Consider the following 25,851-nt stretch of genomic DNA (forward strand, 5'->3'; position numbering starts at 1 on the left):
ACATCAGAGGGCCAGCACCACTAGATTCTCTGGTAGTGTCCACAGCACGTAAAAGGGCCAACTCCCAAGCATCAGGCGAAGCACCACCACCTGACAAAGAGTCTAAACTCTTGGACGCATCAGGCAAGCGTACTGCATCCCAAGCTGCCAACATATGGCATATCGCTAATACACAAGCGCTACTAGCCAGGTATGACGGGGCCCATTATAACGAATTAGAAGCCATAATGCAACATCTCCCTGATAAATACAAACCTAGGGCCAACGAGTTAATTCAGGAGGGCAAAACCATTACTAATACCTCCATACGTTGTGCCCTAGATGCAGCAGACACAGCCTCCAGGGCCATCACTACTAGTGTCCTCCTCCGTCGCCATGCCTGGCTAAGGATCTCCGGTTTTAAACCTCCATCCTCAACCATCCCTTTGACCAGGAACATCTGTTTGGCTCAAAAGTGGATGAGGCCCTAGAAAAGATGAAAAAAGACACTGACACGGCAAAATCCATGGGAGCTTTACAATCACATCCTCCCAGGTGCTCTTTTCGCCGCTCTTCCTTTCGGAGCACATCCAGAGGCTACTCCTTCCGACACCGCTTCCACTTCATATAAGGCCCCTACCCAGTCCACCTTTACGAGGGGCTACCAAAGAGGCGGCTACAGGGGCAACAATAACAAAGGCAGAGGCAAAACAAACACCGCCCGCTCTGCCACCGCACCTACCCAATGACTTCCCTCCACTCCCCCCAGACCATCCTACTCCGGTCGGTGGCAGACTCCAAAATTTCCTCCCTGTCTGGGCCACCATCACCTCAGACAAATGGGTAATACAAATAATTCGGTCAGGCTACTGCCTAGAACTAATATCTACCCCCCCAAACATCCCACCCAGACAACGCCCAATGTCACAAGAACATCTAACACTACTAAAGCAGGAGGTAATCTCCCTCCTACAGAAAAGGGCGATAGAACACATTCCTACCAACCAACGAAATATGGGGGTCTACTCCCTATATTTTCTCATACCAAAAAGGGACGAGACTCTGCGGCCCATCCTAGACCTCAGGCCCCTAAACAAATACATACACTCAGACCATTTTCACATGGTAACGCTTCAGCAGGTACTTCCACTGCTTTCCCAAAACGACTTCCTGACCACTTTAGACCTAAAAGACGCTTATTTCCACATTCCAGTGCACAACGCTCACAGGAAGTTCCTCAGATTCGTAGTGGACGGCCAACACTACCAATTCAAAGTACTCCCGTTCGGAGTCACAACAGCACCATGTGTATTCACCAAGTGCCTAGCTGTAGTGGCAGCACACCTAAGGAGACAACACATTCGTGTCTTCCCATACCTAGACGACTGGCTAATAAAAGCAAGTTCATACAGCCAGTGTTTACAACACACGCATGCCACCATCCAGCTACTTCACCAACTGGGCTTCACAGTAAACCACGCAAAGTCCCATCTACAACCATCCCACATAAAACAATACCTCGGTGCCACCATAGACACCTCAAAAGCGCTAGACTACCCCAATCCTGCCAGGATTACAAGCATTCAGGCTCTATGCGCAAAATTCATAACACAACACTCCCTTCCAGCTCGAGTGTTTATGCAACTAATAGGGATGATGGCCTCTTGCATCTTCATAGTACCTCACGCAAGACTCCAGATGCGTCCTCTCCAAGAGTGCTTAGCACGCCAATGGAACCAGGCCCAGGGTCAATTAACAGATCTGGTGTTGGTAGACGGTCGCACCCATCGCTCTCTGCAGTGGTGGACCACCACAAACCTTTCCACAGGTCGACCGTTCCTGGACCCGGTTCCCCAGATAGTACTAACCACAGACTCCTCGCTCTCCGGCTGGGGAGCTCATCTATTACATCTCACCGTGCAGGGCACATGGACACCTCAACAAAAATTACTCCACATCAACCATCTGGAGTTACTAGCTATCTTCTTAGCCCTAAAATCTTTTCAAACACAGATTTCAGGCAATTTCACCTGCCATTAAAGCCTTCATGGAAGGCCTTAAAAGAATAATTCCCCCCAGAGTGCCACCCTCGCCAGTGTGGAACCTAAATATCGTTCTCACCAGACTAATGGGGCCTCCCTTCGAACCATTGCACAAATGTGAACTCCAATTTTTAACCTGGAAAACCGCTTTTCTCGTAGCCATCACTTCCTTCAGAAAGGGTCAGTGAGATACAAGCATTTACCATTCAAGAACCTTTTCTACAAATGCACCATAACAGAGTTCTCTGTACCAACCCAAAATTCCTCCCTAAAGTCATTTCTCCTTTTCACCTAAACCAATCTGTAGAACTACCAGTATTCTTCTCGCAACCACAAACTGTTGCAGAAAGAGCTCTACACACACTAGATGTCAAACGAGCCTTACTCTACTACATCGAGAGAACGCAACCTTTCCATAAGACCAAACAACTGTTTGTCTCTTTCTCTCCACCACACAAGGGCAACCCCATCTCCAAGTCGGGGATAGCTAGGTGGATTGTCAAATGCATTCAGATTTGCTACCACAAAGCAAAACGAACGCTATCCGTTCCCCTAAAGCCAATTCTACACGTAAAATAGGGGCTTCAATGGCTTTTCTAGGAAACATCCCATTAGATGATATCTGCAGAGCAGCTACATGGTCAACACCGCACACTTTCACTAAACACTATTGTGTAGATGTGCAAACTAAGCAACAGGCTAGTGTGGGCCAGGCCGTACTCAAAACATTATTTCAAACCACTGCAACAGATATGGGTGGTCGCCGCTAACGGTGGGTACTGCTGTATAATCTATGCACAAGTGTGTAATCTGCAGCTCATATGCCTCGAACGGAATATGCTACTTACCAGTATGCATCTGTTCTTGGCATGTAGAGCTGCAGATCTACACACGCCCACCCGCCTCCCCGGCTACCTTTATCTGTTCCAGTTTATCTTATTTAGATACAACACACATGGGCATCTTCACTGTTTATTACTACGCTCCATCATTTCCCTGCTGGCAAAAAACAATCTGAGGATGGAGCCGAAGCCCATGCGCAATACGATCCAAAGGAGGAGTCACCGACCTCGTGACTTCCAAAGACTTTCCAACAGGAAAAACAACTGCAAACATCCGGGCCCAACACCATATGGCGATCTATGCACAAGTGTGTAGATCTGCAGCTCTACATGCCAAGAACAGATGCATACTGGTAAGTAGCATATTCCTTTTTTTCTCTGCAAATGTAATCAGCAAAGGGTTTGTGGCGCTGAAATCACCATCTTCCCAGCTTTTACAGACAGTCAGACTTTTCTCAGAAAACCAAAATGTTCTTCACAGTTTTGGCATTTTACTGGAAAGTAGCGTATTTTTACTATTTTTGGTGCTTTCACCCTCCTTCCAGTTAGTGGTAGAAATGGGTGTGAAAGCAATAAAGCTATACATTTCAGAAAAGTAGACAACATTCTGAATTTAGCAAGGGGTCATTTGTGTAAATCCTTCAAGGTTTTCCTATAGAAACTAACAGTTGAAATAAAATATTGAAATTGATTTGAAAAAATCAGCCGTTTGTGCCAACGTTTTCGCATGTAACTTTCTCTAACTATGACCGATGTTTGAAAGCGATATACCGTTATGTCCACTGGACCAGTCTGGTTGTGCTGATATATAGGACTTGTAGGTTAACCTAGAACCCAAGGTAACCAGAGCCAATAACTGAGTTGCACATTGCAATGGGTTTTCATTGTGTACCGGGTATATAGCAATTTATTTGGTAAAATATAAAGAGTGAAAAATGGGTACCAAGGGCACCTATGTATTTCCGGAATGGGAACAAAATATACAAACCCATACTACCATATGAATTAGAATACATTTTTCAAAGTGTTTTTTTTTTTTAACATTGTCTTACATTTGGAAGACAGAAATGCATAGAAAGTCAATAGGTAATAACACTTGTTCTACAATTCTGTGTTCCCTGTAAGTCTCCAGATAAAAATGGTACCTCACTTGTGTGGGGGCGGCCTAGGGCCTGCGAAAGGAAACTGCCCAAAATGCAAAGGGAATGCATCACATTTTTCCATTGGAAACTGAAACCTTTTTCTCAATGTGTCTAGCTGTGGATTTTGGACCCTAGCTCAGCCGGCACCTGGGGAAACCTAGCAAATGTGTGCATTTTTAAAAACTGGACATCCTGGGGAGTCCAGTATGGGGTAACTTGTGTGGCGCTCACCAGGTTCTGATACCCAGAATCCCTTGCAAACCTTAAACTTTGTCAAAAAAACACATTTTCCTCACATTTCTGTGATGGAAAGTTCTGGAATCTGCAGCGTACCACAAACTTCCACCCACCCAGCATTCCCCCAAGTCTTATGATAAAAATGGTACCTCACTTGTGTGGGTAGGCCTAGTGCCCGTCACAGGAAACGGCCCAATGTGCAATGTGGGCACATCACATTTTTCCAGTGAAATCTGACCCTTTTTTCGCAAGAGACAGAGAGATTGAGAGAGAGATTGAGAGAGAGATTGAGAGAGAGATTGAGAGAGAGATTGAGAGAGAGATTGAGAGAGAGATTGAGAGAGAGATTGAGAGAGAGATTGAGAGAGAGATTGAGAGAGAGATTGAGAGATTGAGAGAGATTGAGAGAGAGATTGAGAGAGAGATTGAGAGAGAGATTGAGAGAGAGATTGAGAGAGAGATTGAGAGAGAGATTGAGAGAGAGAGATTGAGAGAGAGATTGAGAGAGAGATTGAGAGAGAGATTGAGAGAGAGATTGAGAGAGAGATTGAGAGAGAGATTGAGAGAGAGATTGAGAGAGAGATTGAGAGAGAGATTGAGAGAGAGATTGAGAGAGAGATTGAGAGAGAGATTGTGAGAGAGATTGTGAGAGAGAGTGAGAGATTGAGATTGTGAGAGAGAGTGAGAGATTGAGAGTGAGAGATTGAGAGAGAGATTGAGAGAGAGAGATTGAGAGAGAGAGAGAGAGAGAGAGAGATTGAGAGAGAGAGAGATTGAGAGAGAGAGAGATTGAGAGAGAGTAGAGAGAGAGTGGAGAGAGAGTGGAGAGAGAGTGGAGAGAGAGTGGAGAGAGAGTGGAGAGAGAGTGGAGAGAGAGTGGAGAGAGAGTGGAGACAGCGTGGAGACAGTGTGGGTGGAGAGAGTGTGGGGGGAGAGAGTGTGGGGGGAGAGAGTGTGGGGGGAGAGAGTGTGGGGGGAGAGAGTGTGGGGGGAGAGAGTGTGGGGGGAGAGAGTGTGGGGGGAGAGAGTGTGGGTGAAGGGAGTGAAGGGAGTGAAGGGAGTGAAGGGAGTGAAGAGAGTGAAGGGAGTGAAAAGAGAGTGAAGGGAGTGAAAAGAGAGTGAAGAGAGAGTGGAGGGAGAGAGTGAAGAGAGAGTGGAGGGAGAGAGTGAAGAGAGAGTGGAGGGAGAGAGTGAAGAGAGAGTGGAGGGAGAGAGTGAAGAGAGAGTGGAGGGAGAGAGTGAAGAGAGAGTGGAGGGAGAGAGTGAAGAGAGAGAGTGAAGAGAGAGTGGAGGGAGAGAGTGAAGAGAGAGTGGAGGGAGAGAGTGAAGAGAGAGTGGAGGGAGAGAGTGAAGAGAGAGTGGAGGGAGTGAGAGAGAGAGAGAGTGGAGAGAGTGGAGAGATTGGGAGAGAGAGATTGATTATGTAATGCTCTCTCACAGAAAGGCTTTCTCAGATGCCAAATGAACAACATTAAAAAAATATATATATTTGTTTTTTAAATGTTGTTCATTTGACATCTGGGATTTGATGCATTTTATAAAGTGAAATCCCTTTCCAGGTGTTGTGGTGTGTATTGCTTCGTCATGTTTGCGTCTCTGTGTGTGAGGGTGGTATCCTCTATTATCTGGGAGTGCGAAGCAATACATTCCCGCACCAGAGGGATTTCCTGTGCCATGTGCAAGGACGGCCTGGGGATGTCCTACTTACATGAGCACTGTGGCGTCGGACGGCTCCTGGCCGTCCGACACACACAAAGGGTTAATAGCCTACATGTGAGAAGTTACTTCTAGTAACTTTACCTTATTCTTTGATAGCTTTATTTATTTCGGTCAGTGACCATAAAAGCACAGATAAAATATGTACAGACATAAAATACATAAATAATTCAGGTTTTAGGATAAAAAATTATTAAACAACAGTTATCAAAGTAGAACACTAAGAAATATACAGTGCGCATGTACAATCACTAATAAAAGAATAAAATTTTTTAGGAGGGGCCCAACGCCTTTAGAATCCGGTTACGCGTATGCCAAACACTGGTAAGAAATTTTGCTAATGCAAAAACAGTTGGGCCAGAGACATCAGATTTTAATATCCTATACATTGGTGCATATTCCCTGCAGCCCATGTTCCTTATCAACGGGAGGAGCCAATATTTCCGTGCTACTTTGTAGGCTGGGCAGAAAAAAGCCACATGCAGATCAGTTTCCTCCTTAGCATCACAAGCCGGACACTGCTTTGAAGTGGGAGCCGGTAGCCAGGTGTTTGAGAAAGACCGGAAAGGTAGTGTGCCGTATCTCCATTGGAGAAACAGCTTCCGGGCCAGTACGGGGGAGATAGGATCCAATACCCTCTCAAACCTATAGAGATCCTTGCTTTGCAAGAACACGGAGGCTAAGGACCCTTCTGCCTGGGTGGCATGGGCCCTGGCCAATTTATATTCGTGATATACGTTGGCCAGGGATTTTTTGGAAATGTTTAGTGCAGCTTTCGCTGGCTCAGTCCATAAATCGGGGAGTCCTATTTCCATGCAAGTGGCTTGGATGTTTTTGACCCAAGGGATATTGAGCACTATTGGGTGGTTCAAAAGTTCGACCAGTTCCGCCCTGTATTCTACAAGATCGTTACTACTCCACAGCCTACGCCAAAATGCTAAGGGTCTCAGACTTATTTCGTCAGCTAGCGGTCGTAGGCCCAAATCAAGCCTCAGGGGAAGGAGGGGAGTGCTGGGCGGGAGTGCGGCTATCTGTCTTATAAACTTGTTTTCCGTTAATGACAGATTCTGGCAAGGCGTATGGCCCCATAATTCCGCCCCGTACATTATCGCTCCCCTAGCCTGGGCCTTATATATCTGGATCAGTGCCCCCAGTGGACGGTATGATGAACCAGTCATCATCCGGGCGATACCTCCAGTGGTTTGCGTAAGTTTGAGGTTAGCCCTGCTCTGATGAGATCCCCAGGTCATAGTTTCATTGAGAGTCACACCAAGGTATTCAAAGGTGGCCACTCTCTCGAGCCGTGCAGCTCCCAATTGCGGATTTGGCCGTAGTTTTTGCCTCGGATTCAAAACCATGAATTTGGTTTTTGCCGCATTAATTTCCAGCCCCCTATCAGTACAAAAGGCCACGAAGGAGTCAAGAATCCTCTGTATACCCATGGGGGTTTTGGATAGCAGCAGGGTGTCGTCCGCAAACATAATTGCGGGCACCCTGCTGCCATTCAATTTCGGGGCGTCAGTATATTCGGTGGCATTCAGATGGGCGATTACCCCGTTGACGAAGAGGCAAAACAGGGTCGGTTCCAACACACAACCCTGTCTTACCCCCCCCCGGCCAACGGGGAATCTATCGGTCAGTTCCCCCGACCTCCCGCACCTCACTCGGGCATAGTTGTTGTGATGCAGCCTCTGTAGGATCAGTAGGATGTCCGGGGGAACACCCATCTCTGCCAGGATGCTCCAAAGTTTCCCCCTGGGCACCAGATCGAATGCGGCCCTTAAGTCCACAAAAATTGTGTACAGACTACCGCCCTCGAATTTTGCTACCCTCCAGTAGATCAGATTCAATCTAAAAACCTGGTCCACTGTGGATACCCCCTTTCTGAAGCCCGCCTGGTAGGGACTAAGGGCTCCCACCTCCTCCATCCAGTCCTGGAGCCTATTCAGCAACACCCTACCAAACAGTTTCTGTGCCACGTCTATTAGGCTGATTGGTCGGTAGTTGGCTGGGAGGAGAGGCGAGCCCTTTTTGAAAATGGGGACCACCTCTGCCCCCAGCCAAGTGCTAGGGATTTCCATGCCACCAAGAACTCCATTGAAGAGGGCGGTAAGGTAAGGGGCCCAAACAATGGGCTCCTGCTTAAACATATCCCCAGGTAATCCATCCAGTCCCGGCGCCTTTCCAGAAGCAAGTCCTGAGATGGCAGCGGTCACCTCACCCAGCGTTATCGGCTCCCCTTCATAGTCCGGCCAGCCCACCTCATCAGCAGCAGGAGATTCTCCCGGCTCAGAACTGTATAGGGTCTGGAAATGAGCCTGCCACACCCCTGGGGCAATATTGGACTCTATTGCCGATTGTAAATTCCCCGACCCCCCGTTCACAATCCTCCAGAACAGACGTTGGTTTTGGGTCGCTAGTGCCTTAGTGAGTTCTTCCCACTGTTTTTCCTCCCATTCTACCTTAGCGTGGGCAGTGAGTTTCTTGTAAGCTCGCCTACTTTGTTTGAGGCTATCCCCCCCTAAACCCTCCTTAATTAATCTAAGGAGCTCCGTTTTTGCCCTTCTGCAAGCAAGGTTGTACCATAATGTTTTGCCTCGTCGCCCCCCTTTTATTTTACGTGAACTACAGGTGAAATGAGGTGCCGCAGTTTTTATGAGGTCCTCATGGGCTTTGAACAATTTGCCCTGGGAGTCTTTATTCTTTACCTCGGCGTCCAAGTAACCCACAGTTTCCAAAATGGGGGTTATCCCATCATAGAGCGTGGGGAGTTTATTCTTGCTTGTGGCCAGGTGCTCCCACCTGATCCTTCTCCTGTTGTTATCGAGGAGAAGCGCAGGGATTTTCCCTTCCGCATTATTCGCTAGAGCTTGGGGGCCAGGATGGACGAGGTCGAGCTCAAGTGCGTTATGGTCACTGTCGGTCCTTTCCGTCACCCTGAAGTCCTGGATTGTCGGCCACTTCACTATTTGAGCCAAGACATAATCCAGACGAGACTCTCTTCCCAGTCTGTTGTAGGTGGTTTTACTGGGTATGTCGGATTTTATTCGCCCATTACACGCTCTGATTCCGAACTTCAGGGTGAGGGCTGTAATTTGTACTGCTAATGGGGTCCAAGCCTTTGGAGGTGGAGCTTCCACCAAAGGCACTGCCCATCTGACCTCCTCTTCAGATGATGGCCCATCCAGAAGACCAGGGAGTGGCTCAAAATGAGAATTAAAATCCCCTCCCACTACATAGTATGAATCACTCGGTAGGTCAGATATAAAGTTAGAGAGTTCATCTATGGTTGGTGATTCCTTTGCAATTCCCATTGGCCTAGAATAAATATTAATAAACACCAATTTAACTTGGTTGGGCCACAATAGTGAAATCGCAAGAATGTCTTCAGAGTTGGTCGACAACCACATTGCCACACAGCCCAGATGGGATGCGACCCAAGTCGTAAGCCCTCCTGACGGACGGCCTTTGCCTTCCCATCTCGCTGGGGTGAAGAATGACATGTAGCCTTGGTGACCATAGTCCTCTCTGCCCCAGGTTTCCTGGAACATACATATGTCTCCAGTCTCGATGTAGTTTGCCCAGTCCGGGTCACCCAGTTTGTTGGCGAGTCCAGCAACATTCCAACAAATTAGCCTCAAATGATCAGGGGTATTAGATGCCGAGCCAGGGGGGTTAGAGGAGATGGTTCCAGGCTCTACTGCAATCGGGGAATCTGACGCATTACCAGCAGTAGGGACCGGTGGATCGGAAAGTCCACTGGAACCATTCTCCACCGATGTTGGCTCAATCAGAATTCCAGAGGCATCGGGAACGTTGTCGGCAGATAGATCATCCAGGACCGCTGGGTTATTCAGTGGCCCAGGAATTTTACCAGCAATCGAGGTGAGTAGCGTGGAAAAACTGCAGGAGCCGCAATCCAGGGTCATTGGTATGTGAGCGGAAAGTCAATCAACCCCATCCAAACCATTCAGACAGTTAAAGCGATTGAAATGAAAATAGGGCATATCCTGGAATTGGAAATTTGGGCGTTGTACATAATCCTTTTGTCTGCATCTATGTTCCACCCTTATCCACTCATCCTGCGATGGGACATGGTGCATACGGATAGGGGGGAAGAAGAAAGATACTGAAAGGGTCTGAATAGTAGAATCGAGTGATCTATTTGTTCCATTACAGATGTGCAGAACAGTGCCCGGATCCTTAAAGCTTACCAGGATACAGTCCCCTATTATTGTTTTTCTAGTCTTACCTAACCAGGGGACCCTTCTAACCATAATGATCTCATTATTAAAATGAGATGGTAGAGGTCGGTTCAAGTTTAGCCATTTGATGACCTTTTTCTTTAGGGATTGGTAGTCTTCATTTTCCCCTGATCTTAAACGGGGGGCACCTGCTAGGACCACCGTTAGACTATTAGCCTCTGGCGGCAAATCTGGTCTTCGTAAACTTAGGGCCTGCCGGCCCGGGGAGAGTAAAGGAGTGCCACTGGGTTCTTGGTGGCCGCCATTAATCCCTATCTGGGAGCTTTGAGGGGCAGAGTCTATTGGTTGTAAAGGCCTGTTGGTTGAGTTACAACGCGGTGCCTGGACTGAGATAGCCATTAATGGCTGCAGGGGAGGGGCAGTGGTCACACTCTGATGGGGGACTTTGTTGTCGCCCTGTGGGATTCCCATTTTAGGAGGGTTTCCTGCAGGGGGATGAGGTCCCATATTATTAGATTGCTTACTGACTAAGGTGTTCAAGGTAGTAAGAGATGTTTCTAGTAGAGTGAGCCTAATCTCCACTTTTTTCAAGCTATCACTAATGGGCTGCAGAAGGGAACAAAGTAGGAATTCTATGCTCCCTATAGATATGAGAGGGGGATTACTGTTGAATGTATTGGCCACTGGGTCGTTGATATCAGCAGCTGTATTGGAGCTGAGGGCCTTGGAGGGAAGAGCAATAGGCACAGTCTCATTGTCCCTCCCAGATTGTGGTGCATTTATGTGTTTTTTACCAAAATCTAGATGGGACAATTTGGCCTTCCCCCTCCCCCCCATTGACTTTCTACTACGTTTGCTCGGTGGAGGCCTATGCAACTCTACCACGACACTTTGTTTTGGCTTAGTTTTCTTAGTTGCATGCAAGGGGGGAGTTTGGGAAACCAAATTAACGGGGGTAATAGATGTCGCGGGAGGAGTTGTATCTACAGACTTCCCAGGGACCAACCCTGGGGAACTGGGAATATCCCGCAATAAGAGGGGAAGTCTTCGAGAGTCAAGGGATTTAAGCTGTTAGGGGGCGTGCCTTCCTCTTGGGTAAGAGGATACGGGATGATCTCTGTCAAGGGTCTGCTCTTCATGATTTCAATGGAGCGCCGCCGCTCCGCCCTACGTCTCTCCAAAGAATTTTCCTTGCCTGGGTCTCCCTTGGTAGGTTTGAAATACTTGTCCAGTGTCCCTGTGTTGCTGCCCCCCTCCCTTACAGGAGTTTTACATGGTCCTGGTGAGGGCATCACCCTAAGCGGTTTTACAATTTAAAGATAAGGGATGTGGCCCAGCCCGGCCTCCTTTGGCCCCGGACGGCCACAGACGGCCCGCCCTCTGCCCGGGCTCAGCCCGGCGCCGCCCGCGCGCGTCCCGCAACACGGGGATCGCGGTGGCCTTTTGTGCGCCTCCTGGTGCCAAAACTACGTCGGCGGCTCTCCTGCCGCTAAGGTGCTTGGGGGTTGTAGTCTTGTCCCCGCCCGTCCCCGCTCCGCGGCCGTTGGAAGTTACTGCGGCAGCGGGAGACGAGATTGCAGCTGGAGAAGGTGTTGGCGGTATGGCGTGGACAGATCCGAGGTCAATCACTGTGGAAACAGGGCCCCAAGAGATCTGTGGTATAAATCTGCCAGGGTTAGCTGAAAAACCTGCAGCGGGTTGTCAGCGTCCCGGAGGGGCAGAACCCGAGCAGACACACACAGGGTCAGGGATGAGTGGGGAAGAATTAGCATAGACTAGTGCCGGTTACTTGGAGGCTGTTGAGTTGTCCGGTGCAATATGATAACTCCATATTTTTCCTTTTAAATAATTCTCAACATCCATTCAATTAGCCACAGCCGCTGGAATTCTTTCAGTTATGATTTTTTTTCTTTCCACTGAACTTAATGACAAAACAATAATATTCCTGTGAAATGTGTCCCGCTGGAGAGTAAAGTCCGGGTCGGAGCCTGCGCAGGTTACAGCGCATGCGCAGGGAAAAGACCCTAGTAACTTTACCTTATTAGTTGGGCTCCATACTATGTACTCAGATATTTAAGTCTACACTTTGAAGTAAATTTACTCTTGTAAATGGTGAATAGTTAAAAGTGGTAAATTTACTTCAGAGTCTAATTTAAGTTTGTGAATTGGCCCCTTAATTTGTAGAGCAAAACATGGAGAATTAATAGCATTTGTTCTTCTTAGGGAAGATTTTTAGTAGAACTAAAGTACATATAACTGCAGGGCCAGCACAAGCAAAAAAAACTAAGAGCACTAGAAAGTGTGTCAGGGGGGTGTGAGTGTATTTTCATCACAAGTGAGAAAGAATTGTGCTGCTTATGTGTGCACACCCACCTTTATCAAGGAGATAACTAATAGTTGCATTATGTGATCTTGAGCCTTCAGCGATATGCCAGAATCCAATGACTGTGTGCCCTTCTCTACGGCTCTTAAGCTATTCTGCGTTTCAGAAGACTGCACTGCCAAAGAAAAAGAGAATATTTTCTCCATGATGAAAGCGTAGAAGCATTGAAATGCATGCCACTTTGGATACTTTTGCCATTTTCAGTCTGGCTAAAGTCACCAAATATATCTATACATGACATTTTCTTTGAGGTTATGACACTCATTCAAATCAGCTGGTGCAGTACTGAAAAAAGGCAGTGGCAAATTGGCCAGTATGGACATGGTGTGCTCGGATTCGCAGGACCAGGCTCTCCAAACACCAACAGTGACGTAATGGAAATCCCCTAGAGGGCCATGGTTCTCTACATGGTATAAAAAGTTAGAGAAGCGGACGGACTGTGAGGTAAGGGTACTAATAAGGAAAGGCAGACACTAAATAGGTAAGCTACACGCAGCCTGACCTTGGGAGGCATTGGTAGATAGTCTCAAAGATCCAGGACTTGACAAGCCAGTGGGATCGTGGGGGGGCCGGCGATGCAGGACCTGGTCTAGACACTGAGGACCAGCCCAAAGTACTATGGGGATTCACTCAGATGACATATCACTTCTAGAACCTGCGACACCACTAGAAGGCGAGGGCAAAGGAGAATGGAACAGAACAGATATACCATTAAAGTAACCTATGGGGGGGGGGGGGGGCGGTTATTATTTTTGGTTGGAATAACTGGGTTAACATACCTCATCATTTCTTGGTTCACTTTGACTGGAATGTAATTGAAATGTGACTAAAGTAAAGTCCTGCATGTATAGCATATATCAGGTAAAACCCAATAATATGTGTTTAAAAAATAATAAAACAGTTTTTTAGAGGTTAGGATATATTCTCAGCTTAGCTACAGTAAAGGACTATATGTCAACCTTCCTGGCATTGGTACTCCAGTGTTACTAGCTGGAGGGATGTGGAAAACAAGACCCTATCTCCAGTTTCTATCAGACTCTCACTGGTCCTTAATGGCTTCCTTGAATATTGTAATTATAATACAAATGGATGTTGACATGTGTTGTTATTTAAGGAAACCACTTCCTATTTTTTAACTATCCATGCCATCCATCTTCTCAGCTGTTCACCTTGAATTAATGAACGACAGTCTGGAAAGGCACTCGAAAGAAGCCCAATTTTCTGTATTTTTCCATTTAGAAAAATAAATACAGACAGGAAACACATTAATTTCTGTCTGTATTTATCTGTAAAAATCGGTAAAAATGGAAGCCCTAATTATAATATTGATATCATAATGATATGCTGTATAATTTCATTATGCTAGTTCTATATTCTTAGTGCTTACTTCCTGCCAATATTGGCAGTTTATATCTACGCTGTTAGTTTAAATTGCACTTCTCTTGTACACACCATTGTAACGCTTTCTTTTTGTGTTTAGACGCATGTATCTGTTTTATATGTGTTACGTAATCCAGGTACTCTGAAGCCGTTATGTAATGCAACTGGTTCTTTTGTAAAGCGCTATGACACCTTCGGGTAAATAATGCTGCGCTATATAAAAAGGAAAAAAACATTAAAAAAATACATTTGAAACACAGGGAGACAATAATCTGGAATCTCCCAGCTCTAAATTGGACGCCCACAAGGCTCCCAGGCACATTCCACAAACGCACATATTTTTAGACTAAGTATTTCCATGCGCACCACACTTTTACAGACTCACACAGTGTAAATCCTGATGGAAGCAATTGAAGCCATGCAAACACTGCCCTGCTAGGAACACTGGCCGAGTCCCACGTGGGACTCCGCGCATCATGAGGAACAGAAGCGAAAACAAAGTGAACGGGCCGCACGTGTGTTTAGAGGGAGGGGGGGGGGGGAGAGGGGAGATCGGCAGCCGTGCGACGCGCAGCTCCAGAGGTGGAAGGGTGAACAAAGCTAGGGAAGGGAAACTGGTAGAGCGTGAGAAACATTGAATGTGAGACGAGTAAGACTGCACAGGACACACGGAGTATAGGCTGGGGCGAGGCTCGATCGAGACCGAGGGGCGGAGAGCAGCGGGCACAGCAGTGCCGTAACGAAAGGTGAGGGGTACCCCACGCTCTCCACCCAGTCAGGAGCTCTCTGCACCGGCCGGAGTAGGTCCCCGACAGGTTGTGGCCCTCTGCACCGCGGAGGCTGCGGGGGCGAATGTTACGCCACTAGGGCAGAGGGGCAAGCGAAAAAGAGGGATAAAGTAAGGAGCAAGAGGGAGGTGGGTGCGGGACAAGGGACAGACTGGGATGAGACAAAGGGGTAGAGAGCGAGAGGGGCTAGAAGAGACAAAGGGGTTGGGTATGGAGCAAACGAGAGAGGGCCAAGTAGGGGGAAAGTACTAGGGAAAGTACTAGGGGCAGGTAATAAAGTGTGGTGGGAGAGCAGAAGAGAGGGGTAGGGAGCAAGAGACAGATGGATAAGAGGCAGTGGATGGGAGCTGGAGACGGGTAGGGGACAAGAGACGGAGGGGTGGGTACTAAGAGACAATGGCAGAGCGAGAGAGGGACAAGGAACGAAATACAGAGGGGAAGAAAGGAAGAGCCTGAGGGGTAGCATGAGACAAGCAGATGCAAAAGAGGGGGCAAAAGAGTGGTATGGGGCAACAGAGAGCAGGTATGGGGTAAGAGAGAGAAGAGGAGGGAGCAAGAGACCAAGGGACAAGAGGCAAAGGGGCAAGGTGAATAGCAGGAGACAGGGGTGGGAAGCAGGAGAGGAAGGGGCATGAATCAAGAGACAGCAGTGTAAGGAGCAAGGGACAGTGGGGCAGGGAGAAGGAGACCGAGGAGTATGAGGATAAGAGTGCTAGAGGAAAGAGAGAGGGTAGACAGCAAGAGACAGGGCAGAGGGCAAAAGATGGGGGCAATATAACATGAGACAGCGGGCAGGGTGCAAAAGACACTAGGATGGAGACCAATAAAGAGGTAGAGGGCAAGAGAGGGTGTTTAAGGAGCAAGAAACAGTGCGGTAGCAAGAAGCAGAGTGTGGGTATGAGACGGAGGTGTAGAGAGCAGGAGACAGAGGGGTAAAGGAGCAGTAGAGAGACACTGAGGCAAGGGGCTGATCCCTGGAACATAAGAGTTAGGAGTAGAGAAGAAAGAGGAGTAAGGAGAAAGACAGAGGTAGGGAGAAAGACAGAGGTAGGGAGAAAGACAGAGGTAGGGAGAAAGACAGAGGTAGGGTGAAAGAGAGATATAGGGCGAAAGAGAGAAATAGGGTGAAAGAGAGATGTAGGGAGAAAGAGAGATGTAGGGAGAACGACAAAGGTAGAGAGAAAGACATGAGAATTTCTGTTATTAAGAACTGTTGGCTGTGGGACATGAGACATGCAGAGAGAGAGGGAGAGAGTTTGAGGGTGTGGATCAAGAGAAGGTGCGTGGAGCACGAGACAGGGAGTTAAGATGCCGAGCATTATAGAGAGGTGCGGCTAGAGAGACCCACATACAGTGCAGTGAGTCCCCAAGACATAATGGTCGATCGAGAGTTCAGCCACACTATCTGAGGCTTCCTCACCCAAGCCAGCCAGTGGCGGGGGTGGGAATGGGCGTGAGAGGGCAGAGAAAGAAAGAGTGCAGCACTGCGAGCCAAAGAGACAGCAGCACCCAGGCGGGGGCACGCAATTTATTTTATAGGTGCAAACACATACATGGAATGGTCAAAAAGACAGAATGATAACGCAAAGACAGACACTGGGACAAGAAATGGAATGCTAGACAGAGGGACGAGAACGTTACACCCCCAAGCCCTATATAATGCCCCTTCTCTTGTTACACCCCCGTCCCCTCTCCTGCAAAGCACTGCATGTTTGTAGTGCTGCACCGGTGCTATTTAAAACTGGTACCTGGAAGACCACGAGAAACAGAGTGACAGAAAGAAGACAGGCAGTCACAGGGGATTGAAAGCTAGGGAGAGGGGTGACTAAAGTGAGAGAGAGAAAAGGAGAAACAGGAGGAGGACTGGGGACAAAAAATAACTTCATCTACCAGTGAAAATAAACAGTGACCTCGTTTAATATAACTGCTGCTTATGTAAAGGGTTCCAATACCCTTGGGCCGAGTTGGCGCTATATACAACTGCAAAATAAATATAATAAAAAAAGAAACCAGAGTGGTCGGAAAATAGAAATAACAGCGAATGGAAGGGAAACTGGATGGGTGAATAAGAAACGGGGCTAGACTAGACAGATGGTGAGAGAGACGGAAAACCACAAACAAGAGAGAACTGTCAGAGAAACGAAGTGCTGAGGGTCAGAAAGGAGTGTTCGCAGCGCTACAGGACAGATTGGGGAAGCGGAGAAACCGTTTCGGGAGGGAGTGCTGTGACGGGTGCAGCACTGAGCACACAGCACGCAGAGGATCTCCTCGAAAGAGCAGACGGACACCACACTCAGCTTCCCGGGGAGGAGTTGTACGCCTAGAGGTGGGACACATGTCTCCCGGAGGTCCCTGGGGTGAAAGGCTGCTTTACAGGAATTCTGTCGCGCAGCCTGAGTTCGCAGCGCTACGCATCAGAGTGGGGAAGCGGAGGAACCGTTTTGGGAGGGAGTGCTGTGCCGGGTGCAGACCAGAGTGTGAGGGCAGACTGGGAGAAGTGCCAGAGGCAGGAAAGTTTCAAGGGTGGGGCCAGCAGAACAGAGCACAGCAGTGGGCTTGAGGGCGCAATAAAAATAACAAGCGCGGCCGCAAAAGCCAAGATAAAGATCAGGGGGGAATGCAGCTGGCAATGCACACCGCTGCTCGCTCCCGAGACCCCTAGGCCATGGGAGTGAAAGTTTTGAGGGAAGGCGTTACATGCACCTGTCTTTGGCCATTTGCGTGTTTCAATTATTGAAAGCCACACTCAAAGGCCAATGGGATGTGTGGGAGGAGGCAGACCCACACGTAGAAGTCTCTTGGAAGTCTGAAGTGATTCCAAGAGGCCCTCTCCTAGCCAGCGCATGCGTGCTGGCTAGACAAGACCTAAAAACCTCTGTAGTAGTGCTCACTTTGTTTCTACTTTGATATATATGCATAATGTCAACATTTGAAAGTCACTCCTATATATAGATGAATAATGTGTTCGTCGAAATGCTGGGAATTTCACTTCTCAAGTAATCTCCTGTTCTCATTTTCAAGAAGGAAATGTAACTCTTCAAATTGTTGAATAATACTGCATAAAAATTGTTCGAAGATGTTTGTCCTTCCACATTTCCTCACCAGTGTGCCCTTTCGTGTGTGGTTTTTTTCTGCCTGGTCTCCTCTGCGTACCCTAACTTTTGCATCTACTTTTTCATGTCTGTACACATTTACGTTTTCCCAACAGTCTCACCTTATCTGCCAGTTGAAACTGATGTTTTTGTTTACTTGTATTCCTTTGGTCTTTGTGTCTCTCTCCAGGTCTACCTTCCTGCACTCATTTCTGTCCTTGTTTTTGTCCTTGGGAACTCTACGGAGAATCTTTGTGCGTTAAATGATTTTGTGGATAATTGCCCCCCTGTCCATCTCACTGAGCTCATGCCTGTGCATGATGCTTTTGTGTACATGCAGTCACCTCCCAAATATTTGTTTTGTTTGCAGAATGATCCAGACAAGGAGTATAATATGCCGAAGGATGGCACAGTGCATGAACTCACAAGCAACGTAAGTAGTAGTTTTCCCAATAAAAGATCAATTCTGGTCATGACTCAGAACTCTTGATAACTTCAGGGGTATCACATCTCTTTGCATTGCCTTGGATCTTCTTTTCTCCCTAACACTGGGGTGATTAAAATACTCTTATAAAATGTTAAGCTTCCTGTTTTTCATTGAACTTTGCATCTCCTAACTGTGCTCTCTTCTTACTCACCTTCTTGGTATGGAGGCTTTTAACTGGGTGGCCATTCTCCTCTGCATTGGTCTCCACTCACCACTTGTGCTCTGCAGTTCCAGGCACTGCTTTTTGGCCAACCACATACTCTCCCTGATAGTTCCTAACCTCCTCTTCATGCCACTGGAATAGGAGTTTTCATAGTTCTCGAAGTATTCAGTCCCACCCATTGGTAAGGTTGTTCTTAGCACGGGATTTTGGTGGCTTTTGTAGCTTGTAGTCAACCTATTTTAACTAACTTGTCTCTATCTAATACCGCTCTGCTGCCTGCGAGGTCAACTCCAGTTTCTCATCTCTATGACACTAAAGTTCTTAACTGGTCTTTTTAAAACATTTTTACTCCTATACATTGCCACTAATCACATTAAAATCGATATTCTTCAGTTCAACCCTGGAAGGTTTAGGTGGCATGGTTGTCTGGGTCGGGTCTATTTTCTGTACTTAGCATGGCCATCATAAGGCCTGGTAACATACTCTGGACCTCTCTTGTAGGCGGTCTCTATCTGCTCTCCTACCCAATTGCCATTTAAATGTGGCTTTCCAAGATCAATGTAAAGCCTGGAGTAGCTGCCTGAAGGTCTCTTTCTAAACCCCATGGAGCACTGTAGCTCCTAGTATGGGTCTCGGGTCTGCTCTCTCCCTGTCTGAGCTCTTTCTTCCTGCAATCAGTGTGGATCATGCCTGTGTGTTTGCCTCCCTTGGTCCCCTCTCACAGTGCATGGACATTGAATTGCTTTAAATGGTTATACAGCAATGTACCATCACACAAATGCCATTATTAGTCATTCCTAGTTTCCTTAAACCCATAGACGTTGCAGCTGTAAACATGGCTTTCTAGAAATGCCTTCTATTCTACTGGACTTAAATCTGCAGGACAAAATGTTTATCTTTCCTTTTGGGGGCAATTCAGTTATACCTCTGCTCTCTCAGCGGCACTGTCTTTTAAGCAAACTGCAGTCTTGAAATACCCATGTGCATGTTTACATGAAAAAAACAAGGCATCTAAATAAAAGTGTTTATCCACTGAACTCCAAATAGTGTAATATTGGAATGTCTGTCTGAGTCTCCCCCTGTGGAAAGTAGTCTGCAGATAACCATGCATCTTCCTGTTTTAGCAGCCGATGAAAAGACTTGGGACCTTATTACAGGTCGGATAAAGCAATACCTCTGCGTAGGATACTGGTCCATCCAATCACATCTGCCTCAGTGTTCCTGACCTAAGATTACCAGGTGCATGAAGACTGGGCCAGACTTAGACGGGTGGAAACACAATCTGATAAATTAAAAGTGGGCCAGACAGAGGCTGCTGGCACAGTTCAGGCAGCCACTGACCCCCAATCACAAGACGGGAGGTGCATGCAATGCTTCCCCAGCCAGCCCTCATACTCTCTCAACATAACTCCAACCCCTCCACCACAACTCCCTTCACCCCCACAGCTCCTATTCACCAGCTGCTCAGGCCAGGTGGTTAATGGGAGTGCAATTATCCCTGAAATTGGGGATAACCACACAGATTGGGATCCAGTAACTCTGGCTCAGCATGGTTATTCCCCCATTCTGGGGGAATGTGTTGCTTGACCCGGTCATTTTGGCATCCCTGCTTCTAATCAAACGCAAAGTATGCAGTGTCTGAATGGACGGGTTTGATGAAACAATTCTGTACAGAAAAAAGCTTACCATCAAGGATTGTTGTGCATGTGTTTCAAGGCTTAGAATATAGGTTTCTTTGGGTGTGGTGTGGTTTGATGTTTGTTTTCTTTTCCTCTTGATTACAATTTTTGGTGGAGAAAGGAAATGTAATTATGCAGTAGTACATTTGTCTCTGCCTCTGCACAAGAGCAAGGGATTGAATTGCCCACTTAAATATCATGTCTTCTTTGTCTTTGATCTTGTTTGTAGGCAATCCTATTCCTCCAGCAGCTCCTGGATTTCCAAGAAACAGCTGGTGCCATGCTGGCCTCCCAAGGTACTTGCACCTTACTGAGCACCACCTCATTTTGCATTTTCCATCTCAGTCATGCATACACCATCTTACATATTAGTATGCTGCCCTTTCCATCCTATGTGTGACGCTGTCCTTTCCATCCTAAGTATGCCGCTGCTCTTGGGCTGGAAGGTGAGGTCAGGCAGAAGCACACTTCCCTCCTCAGTTGTAATAAAGCTTTATAGCTAGTGTATGCATGCTTTTCAGGCATGCAGTTTTCTACCTGTTTTTACATGTATATATTCTCCATCATAAGGCTAGCACTATGTGGTGTTTTTACAATAAACTAAGACAACAAGAAACATTTCCCCATCCACCTTATTTGGTCCTTTTTAGCTGCAAAACTGTGCTGCTAGGCCATTATCTCTGCTGCCATGTTTATTTTATTTATGTGATATTCTTTAGTTGTGCACCTGGACTGAAAGATAATGCAGTGCCCCAAATGAAAAACCAGTAGGTTGCCTAAGGAGAGGCGAGGTTAATATGTGTAAAAAAAGTATTGAAGAAAGGAAATGCATAACATGTTGGGAGCTGAGCTATTGCTAGGTAAATTGGTGCAAGCTAGTTAAGAAATTATGGACAGCAAGATCTGTGTTTTTAATCCAAAAACGGAAGGTTTCATCCAGTGGTGGAAGCCCTAGTGAAGGACTGTTTTAGTGTGGAGGTGGTTCTGAATTTAAGAACTTCACGAAGTAGATTCTTGATGGCTGGAGCGAGAATGGAATAGATGCCGGCTTTGTGTTTTCTTCTCCCAGTTGTTTTTACAGTTGTTCTTAAGCCCCGGGAAGCTAAAACACCTCCTGGGACTTGGGAAGAGCTTAGAGTTGCCACTAAGGGTCCAGGCATTGCTCCAAAACACATGACTGTCAACCAGAAGAACTGCCTTGAAGCTGTGATGCACACAGCAGTAAACAAATGAAAGTGCTAGGTGATGCTAGGCAATCAGGGGTTCAAGCTGTCCACGACAAAGCCACAGTGCCCGCCACCCATAGTGCTGGAGAAGATGCACAAACTAGCATTGAGCATGAACTGTTGAATCCGCTTCATTAAATACACGAAGACAGCCGGGCGAGTAACATGCAATAATCACAACCAGAGAATTGAGTGGGACTGGGATTGTGAGACACATTCCCTTGAAGGGAATACCCTTTTTATTTTTATTTTATTTTCAGTATATCATGATACACATAACATACAATCAACATATGTCGTATACCAACAGTACCCCACACATTATCATTACCATTACAAATCATGTCTACATTCACTCCCCGTTTTTTTTTGTTTGTCGAAAAAATTCGATTGTCAGCATATTTATATTTAGTGCAATTAATGATTTCAGATATTGTATACATCTTGAATGCTAGCACTTTAGTGTTTTCTGTTCAACGCCTTACGCACCATTCCTGATGTTTGATTGCAAATAAGCCATCAGTGTCCTCCAATAATCTTTTGGCCTGGATGTAATTGGTTGCTCCTCAGCTTATAGTTCAAGTTGTTTCTTACAGTGTGCCATGTCAGCCAGCCATGCCGTCTTAGTTGGATGAGATTTACTCCCCCAATGCAATGTCACTCTGCTTTTTGCTAACAGTAAGCTTACTCACAGTAGTTTCTTATTTAGTAACCTTAAGTCCTTCAGTAATCCCAGTAGAGAAACTGACGGCTCACACACCACTCACTTTCCTACTATTTCAGGTCTGTGACCTGCCCTCAGAATTGCCTTACACGCTGGCAGCACCATGCCAGATGTATAAAGTCTGCCTCTTCGGTCCCACAACAGACACAGTTGTAGTCACTCTTTAACCTGTTAAATGGTAGCGGCAGTTTCAGTCGATAACCTTTCAAGTATTGCCCGGCGGTAATCGCCTCTTATACCATTCGATGATTTACCAATAAAAGAGGCAGGCGCTGAAGACTGGGAGGCAAGAAACAAAGGTTTATTCTCTCCGGAGGAGAACACATCAGATCAGACCCACAGGGAATCTTCTCGAGATGCTCTGCCCACATCTCTGAGGCCTGGCCTCTTATACACAAGTTTATTGCTTTATTACACGGTTTATTGTACATGGCACATTCTTGAGATTGCTTTGATACATGAAAGAACATCCTCGGAATCCCCACTTCAAGCTCGTTCCCACACATATCTACAGTAGAAGTCCCCACCCCACCCACAGCAGGAGATGGCTATCACACAGCTGGGCATTCCGCCAATTCCCGGGGGGGTGAGCGCGACTGATCGGGTCACAGGGGTTGGGGGCCTTGATCTACTGCAATCCCTTAGATGTGAGGTGCTTCCTTTACAGTAGGGGCAATAAAACTGCGTCCGTAGGGCTAGGTGATGGCCTGGGATCAGTTCGGACGATCAGGCGTGGAGGAAGGGGTTACCGAAAGGATGTATGACCATGTAAGGGATAAAATGAGGTGTTGGCCAGGTGCGGGATGTGGTTTCATGGCAGGGTCGCGCAGAAGGAGAGGGTTCATGGCCTATGTATGAGAGAGCGGGGGTGACCGGCGCGCGGGGGATGTTTTGCAGCACCTAGGGAACGCGCTGGTGGTCGGCGGGGGGGGGAGGGGCAGAGGGGCCATGGCGCTTTCAAAAATGGCTACTGCTTGAGGGAGCGTGCGGGCCTGAGAGGGGACAAGATGGCGCCGATTATGTTGACATCGCAAACCAGATTTTAACAAACCCATATTTCTATAATTGCATAGGGGTTTAATACGTTTGGTGGAGGAATTTAAACTGTATTATTCGTAAGTTACAATTTGATGTTAGTGTGGCTATTTGTTCACAACAGTATCTCAAGTCTTCACCCCCCTTGGGCTTTACCAACTCTGCGTCCCATTTCACCAATGCCTTCCCACCTCCCAGTGCCCCATCCTTCTGTGCTGCAGCATATCATTTGGTGATAAGGTATTGGCGTGTCGGTCTGGTGAGCAGCACCTGTAGTGCCATGAGGGTCGTGTTCTCTGGGAAAGTGTGGGTTGTGCATCTGCACTGCTGCTCGTAGTCCGTAGTAAAGAAAGGTGAATAGTGGGGTGTTATCTCGCAGCGCCGTGGCATCCGACAATGTCAAAAAGCTGCCATTCTTGTATAAACCGCCAATAGTATGTAGCCTCGCCTCCTGTAGCAACTGGAGTGATCTACTTTCCTGTTTCACCGTTATGTCCGGGTTATGTACCAGAGACATTGCCAGAGCATATAGCAGCTCCTTCCCTGCTCGCTTAAACAGCACGCACCATACAGTCCATGTGGTGTGCAAAGTGTTTATCTTGGTGCGTGAAATCTCACTACGCTTGTGCGGTAGAATAGCCCTGAGTTGGACTGGGGCTGCGTCATCATGCTCAACCGCCACATGAAGTATGAAATCATGCGCTGTGTACCAGAAGTGCGTGAAGTGTGCCTGTGCGCACAGATAGTACAGTTTAAAATCTGAGATGCAAACCCCCCGTCTCTGTACGGTAGAGAGAGAACCTCCCAGCTGACCCTCAGCCTCTTTACCTGCCCATAATAGTTCGGACAGCACTACTGGAATGTTAATAAATAGATATAAGAATTGTGGTAGTACCACCATTTTAATGATAGCTAGTCTATCTGCCAAGGAGAGTGGGAGTGTCTAGATATCGCCTTACCATAGTTTTCACGTATCACAACAGTAGGGTCCCTATACACCCATGCCTCTAAGTATTTAACAGGACCTGTTGCCCGCTCCAGTAGATATTCAATATCACAGCACTGTGTTTCTGGTGTTTGCTCTAAAAATATGGATTTCATCCAACTAATAAACAACCTGAGTAGTGCTCGAATCTTACATATTCTCTAATAACCGGGGCCAGATAGGAGGATGGGTCTCTTATGTATAACACCAAATGTTGTCTGCATATAGTGAAATGCTCAATGGTCGCAAGTGGAATCTAAGGGCCACAGCAACACGTTTCTGTTAGTTAATGCAGGCATGTGGCTCACTTATTAGCACAAATAGGAGTGGCGACAAGGGGCAACCCTGCCGCGTCACCACGCCAATTTTGATAACACCTAATGTGTGCCCATTGACACGTACTCGTGCCGTAGGGCATTATAAGATACAAACCCATTTTTAAAAAGACTACGGCATCCCCATGCGGCCTAGCACTACAAACATGTATGTCCACACGATAGTTAAAGGCTTTAGCTGCATTGAACAAGTGGGCTCAGACTGTTGTAACAGCGGCATTATAGTGTGCAGGTTATGTGTAGGTATAAACCTGACTGGTCCGGCAACACTAGGTGGGATGTCGGGGCTGTAAGCGTATTGCAAGTACTTTGAGTAGAATCTTGGCATCTATATTAATACGAGACAGTGGCCTATAGGACTAGCACCTTGCCGGGGCCTTGTCTGGTTTTAGCACTGCCACTATCAGTGCCTCTCTCGGGGATGGCTGTGGTGTGTGGCTGAGGTAGGCCTCCTCATACACCACATGTAGCTGCGGGGCTAGCAGTTCAATATACTCCTTATAGAATTTCCCAGTAATTCCATCTATACCGGTGCCTTACCATTCGGTGGGGCGCGGATAGCCTCCTTAACCTCTTCAACTGTCATTGGCTGTACTAAGTATTCTCTCTGCCCTGGCCAAAGCCACGACAGTGCCACCTCCTCCAATTATTGACCTAATTCGGGCGACGATGCAGAGGGCCTTGACTTATATAATCTTGCATCGAATTTTCGGAAAGTCTCCAGAATATCTGAGTTGGAGTAGTGTGCGGTGCCTTCATTGTTGACTAAATGGACCACGGACTCCGCGCCCCTATGTGATTTCAGTTTTTAAGCGAGGCTGTGTCCAGGTCTCCGCCCTCACCATATGCCCGTGCGATATGTCGCTTAGCCATTAATTGTCTCTTGTTATTCCAGCATATCAAATTCTGTCAGATGTTCCCTAATAGATGCCAATATCCCTTCTGTCGGTTGATGTTCATATTTCCTCTCCAGGGTATTTTTTAACTGTGTCTTTATGGTTTTCAGTACCCCTACCTGTGTGCCTATGCATGTACAGCGTATTGTTACTTTGAAAGCTTCCCGCAGAGAGCTCCTACTAGCGACAAAACCTATATTTAATGGAAAGTATTCAACCATCGCTCTCCTCAACTCCTCTTTGAAGGCTGCATCTAGGAGTGCTGCCAGGCGAAAACCCAAGTAAATGGTGCGGGGGCTACATCCAGGGCAGGAATGGGAATGCACACTGGCCCTGGCAATTGAGTTGGACCGGCCGCGGGTGGATTGGGGCGAGATGGGGGTTGTGCGTGCGTAAAGCACTGCAGCTGCTTTTGTTACAGAGGGCTGATATATGCTGCAAAACTAGCCCCCTGTAACAAAATCGGCCCCCACACTGGCGGCCCACCGGGGAAACTCCCTGTGCCCGCTATGGCC

The 25,851-nt window shown here is 47.2% G+C and overlaps 1 protein-coding gene across 6 annotated transcripts in view; it reads left to right on the top strand.

The window, feature by feature from the left end:
* The window catches only part of EXOC7 (exocyst complex component 7), a 320,098-nt gene that overhangs the window by 205,832 nt on the left and 88,415 nt on the right, over positions 1-25,851 (top strand). For all 6 annotated transcript variants that reach the window (XM_085616945.1, XM_085616940.1, XM_085616944.1 and 3 more), the window contains 2 exons: positions 18,177-18,239; positions 20,365-20,431. In XM_085616945.1, coding sequence (XP_085473071.1) covers positions 18,177-18,239; positions 20,365-20,431 — 130 coding nt within the window. The remainder of the gene's footprint in view (positions 1-18,176; positions 18,240-20,364; positions 20,432-25,851) is intronic.

The sequence above is a fragment of the Triturus cristatus genome, chromosome 7, assembly GCF_964204655.1.
Source record: "Triturus cristatus chromosome 7, aTriCri1.1, whole genome shotgun sequence".
Classification (NCBI taxonomy): Eukaryota; Metazoa; Chordata; class Amphibia; order Caudata; family Salamandridae; genus Triturus; species Triturus cristatus.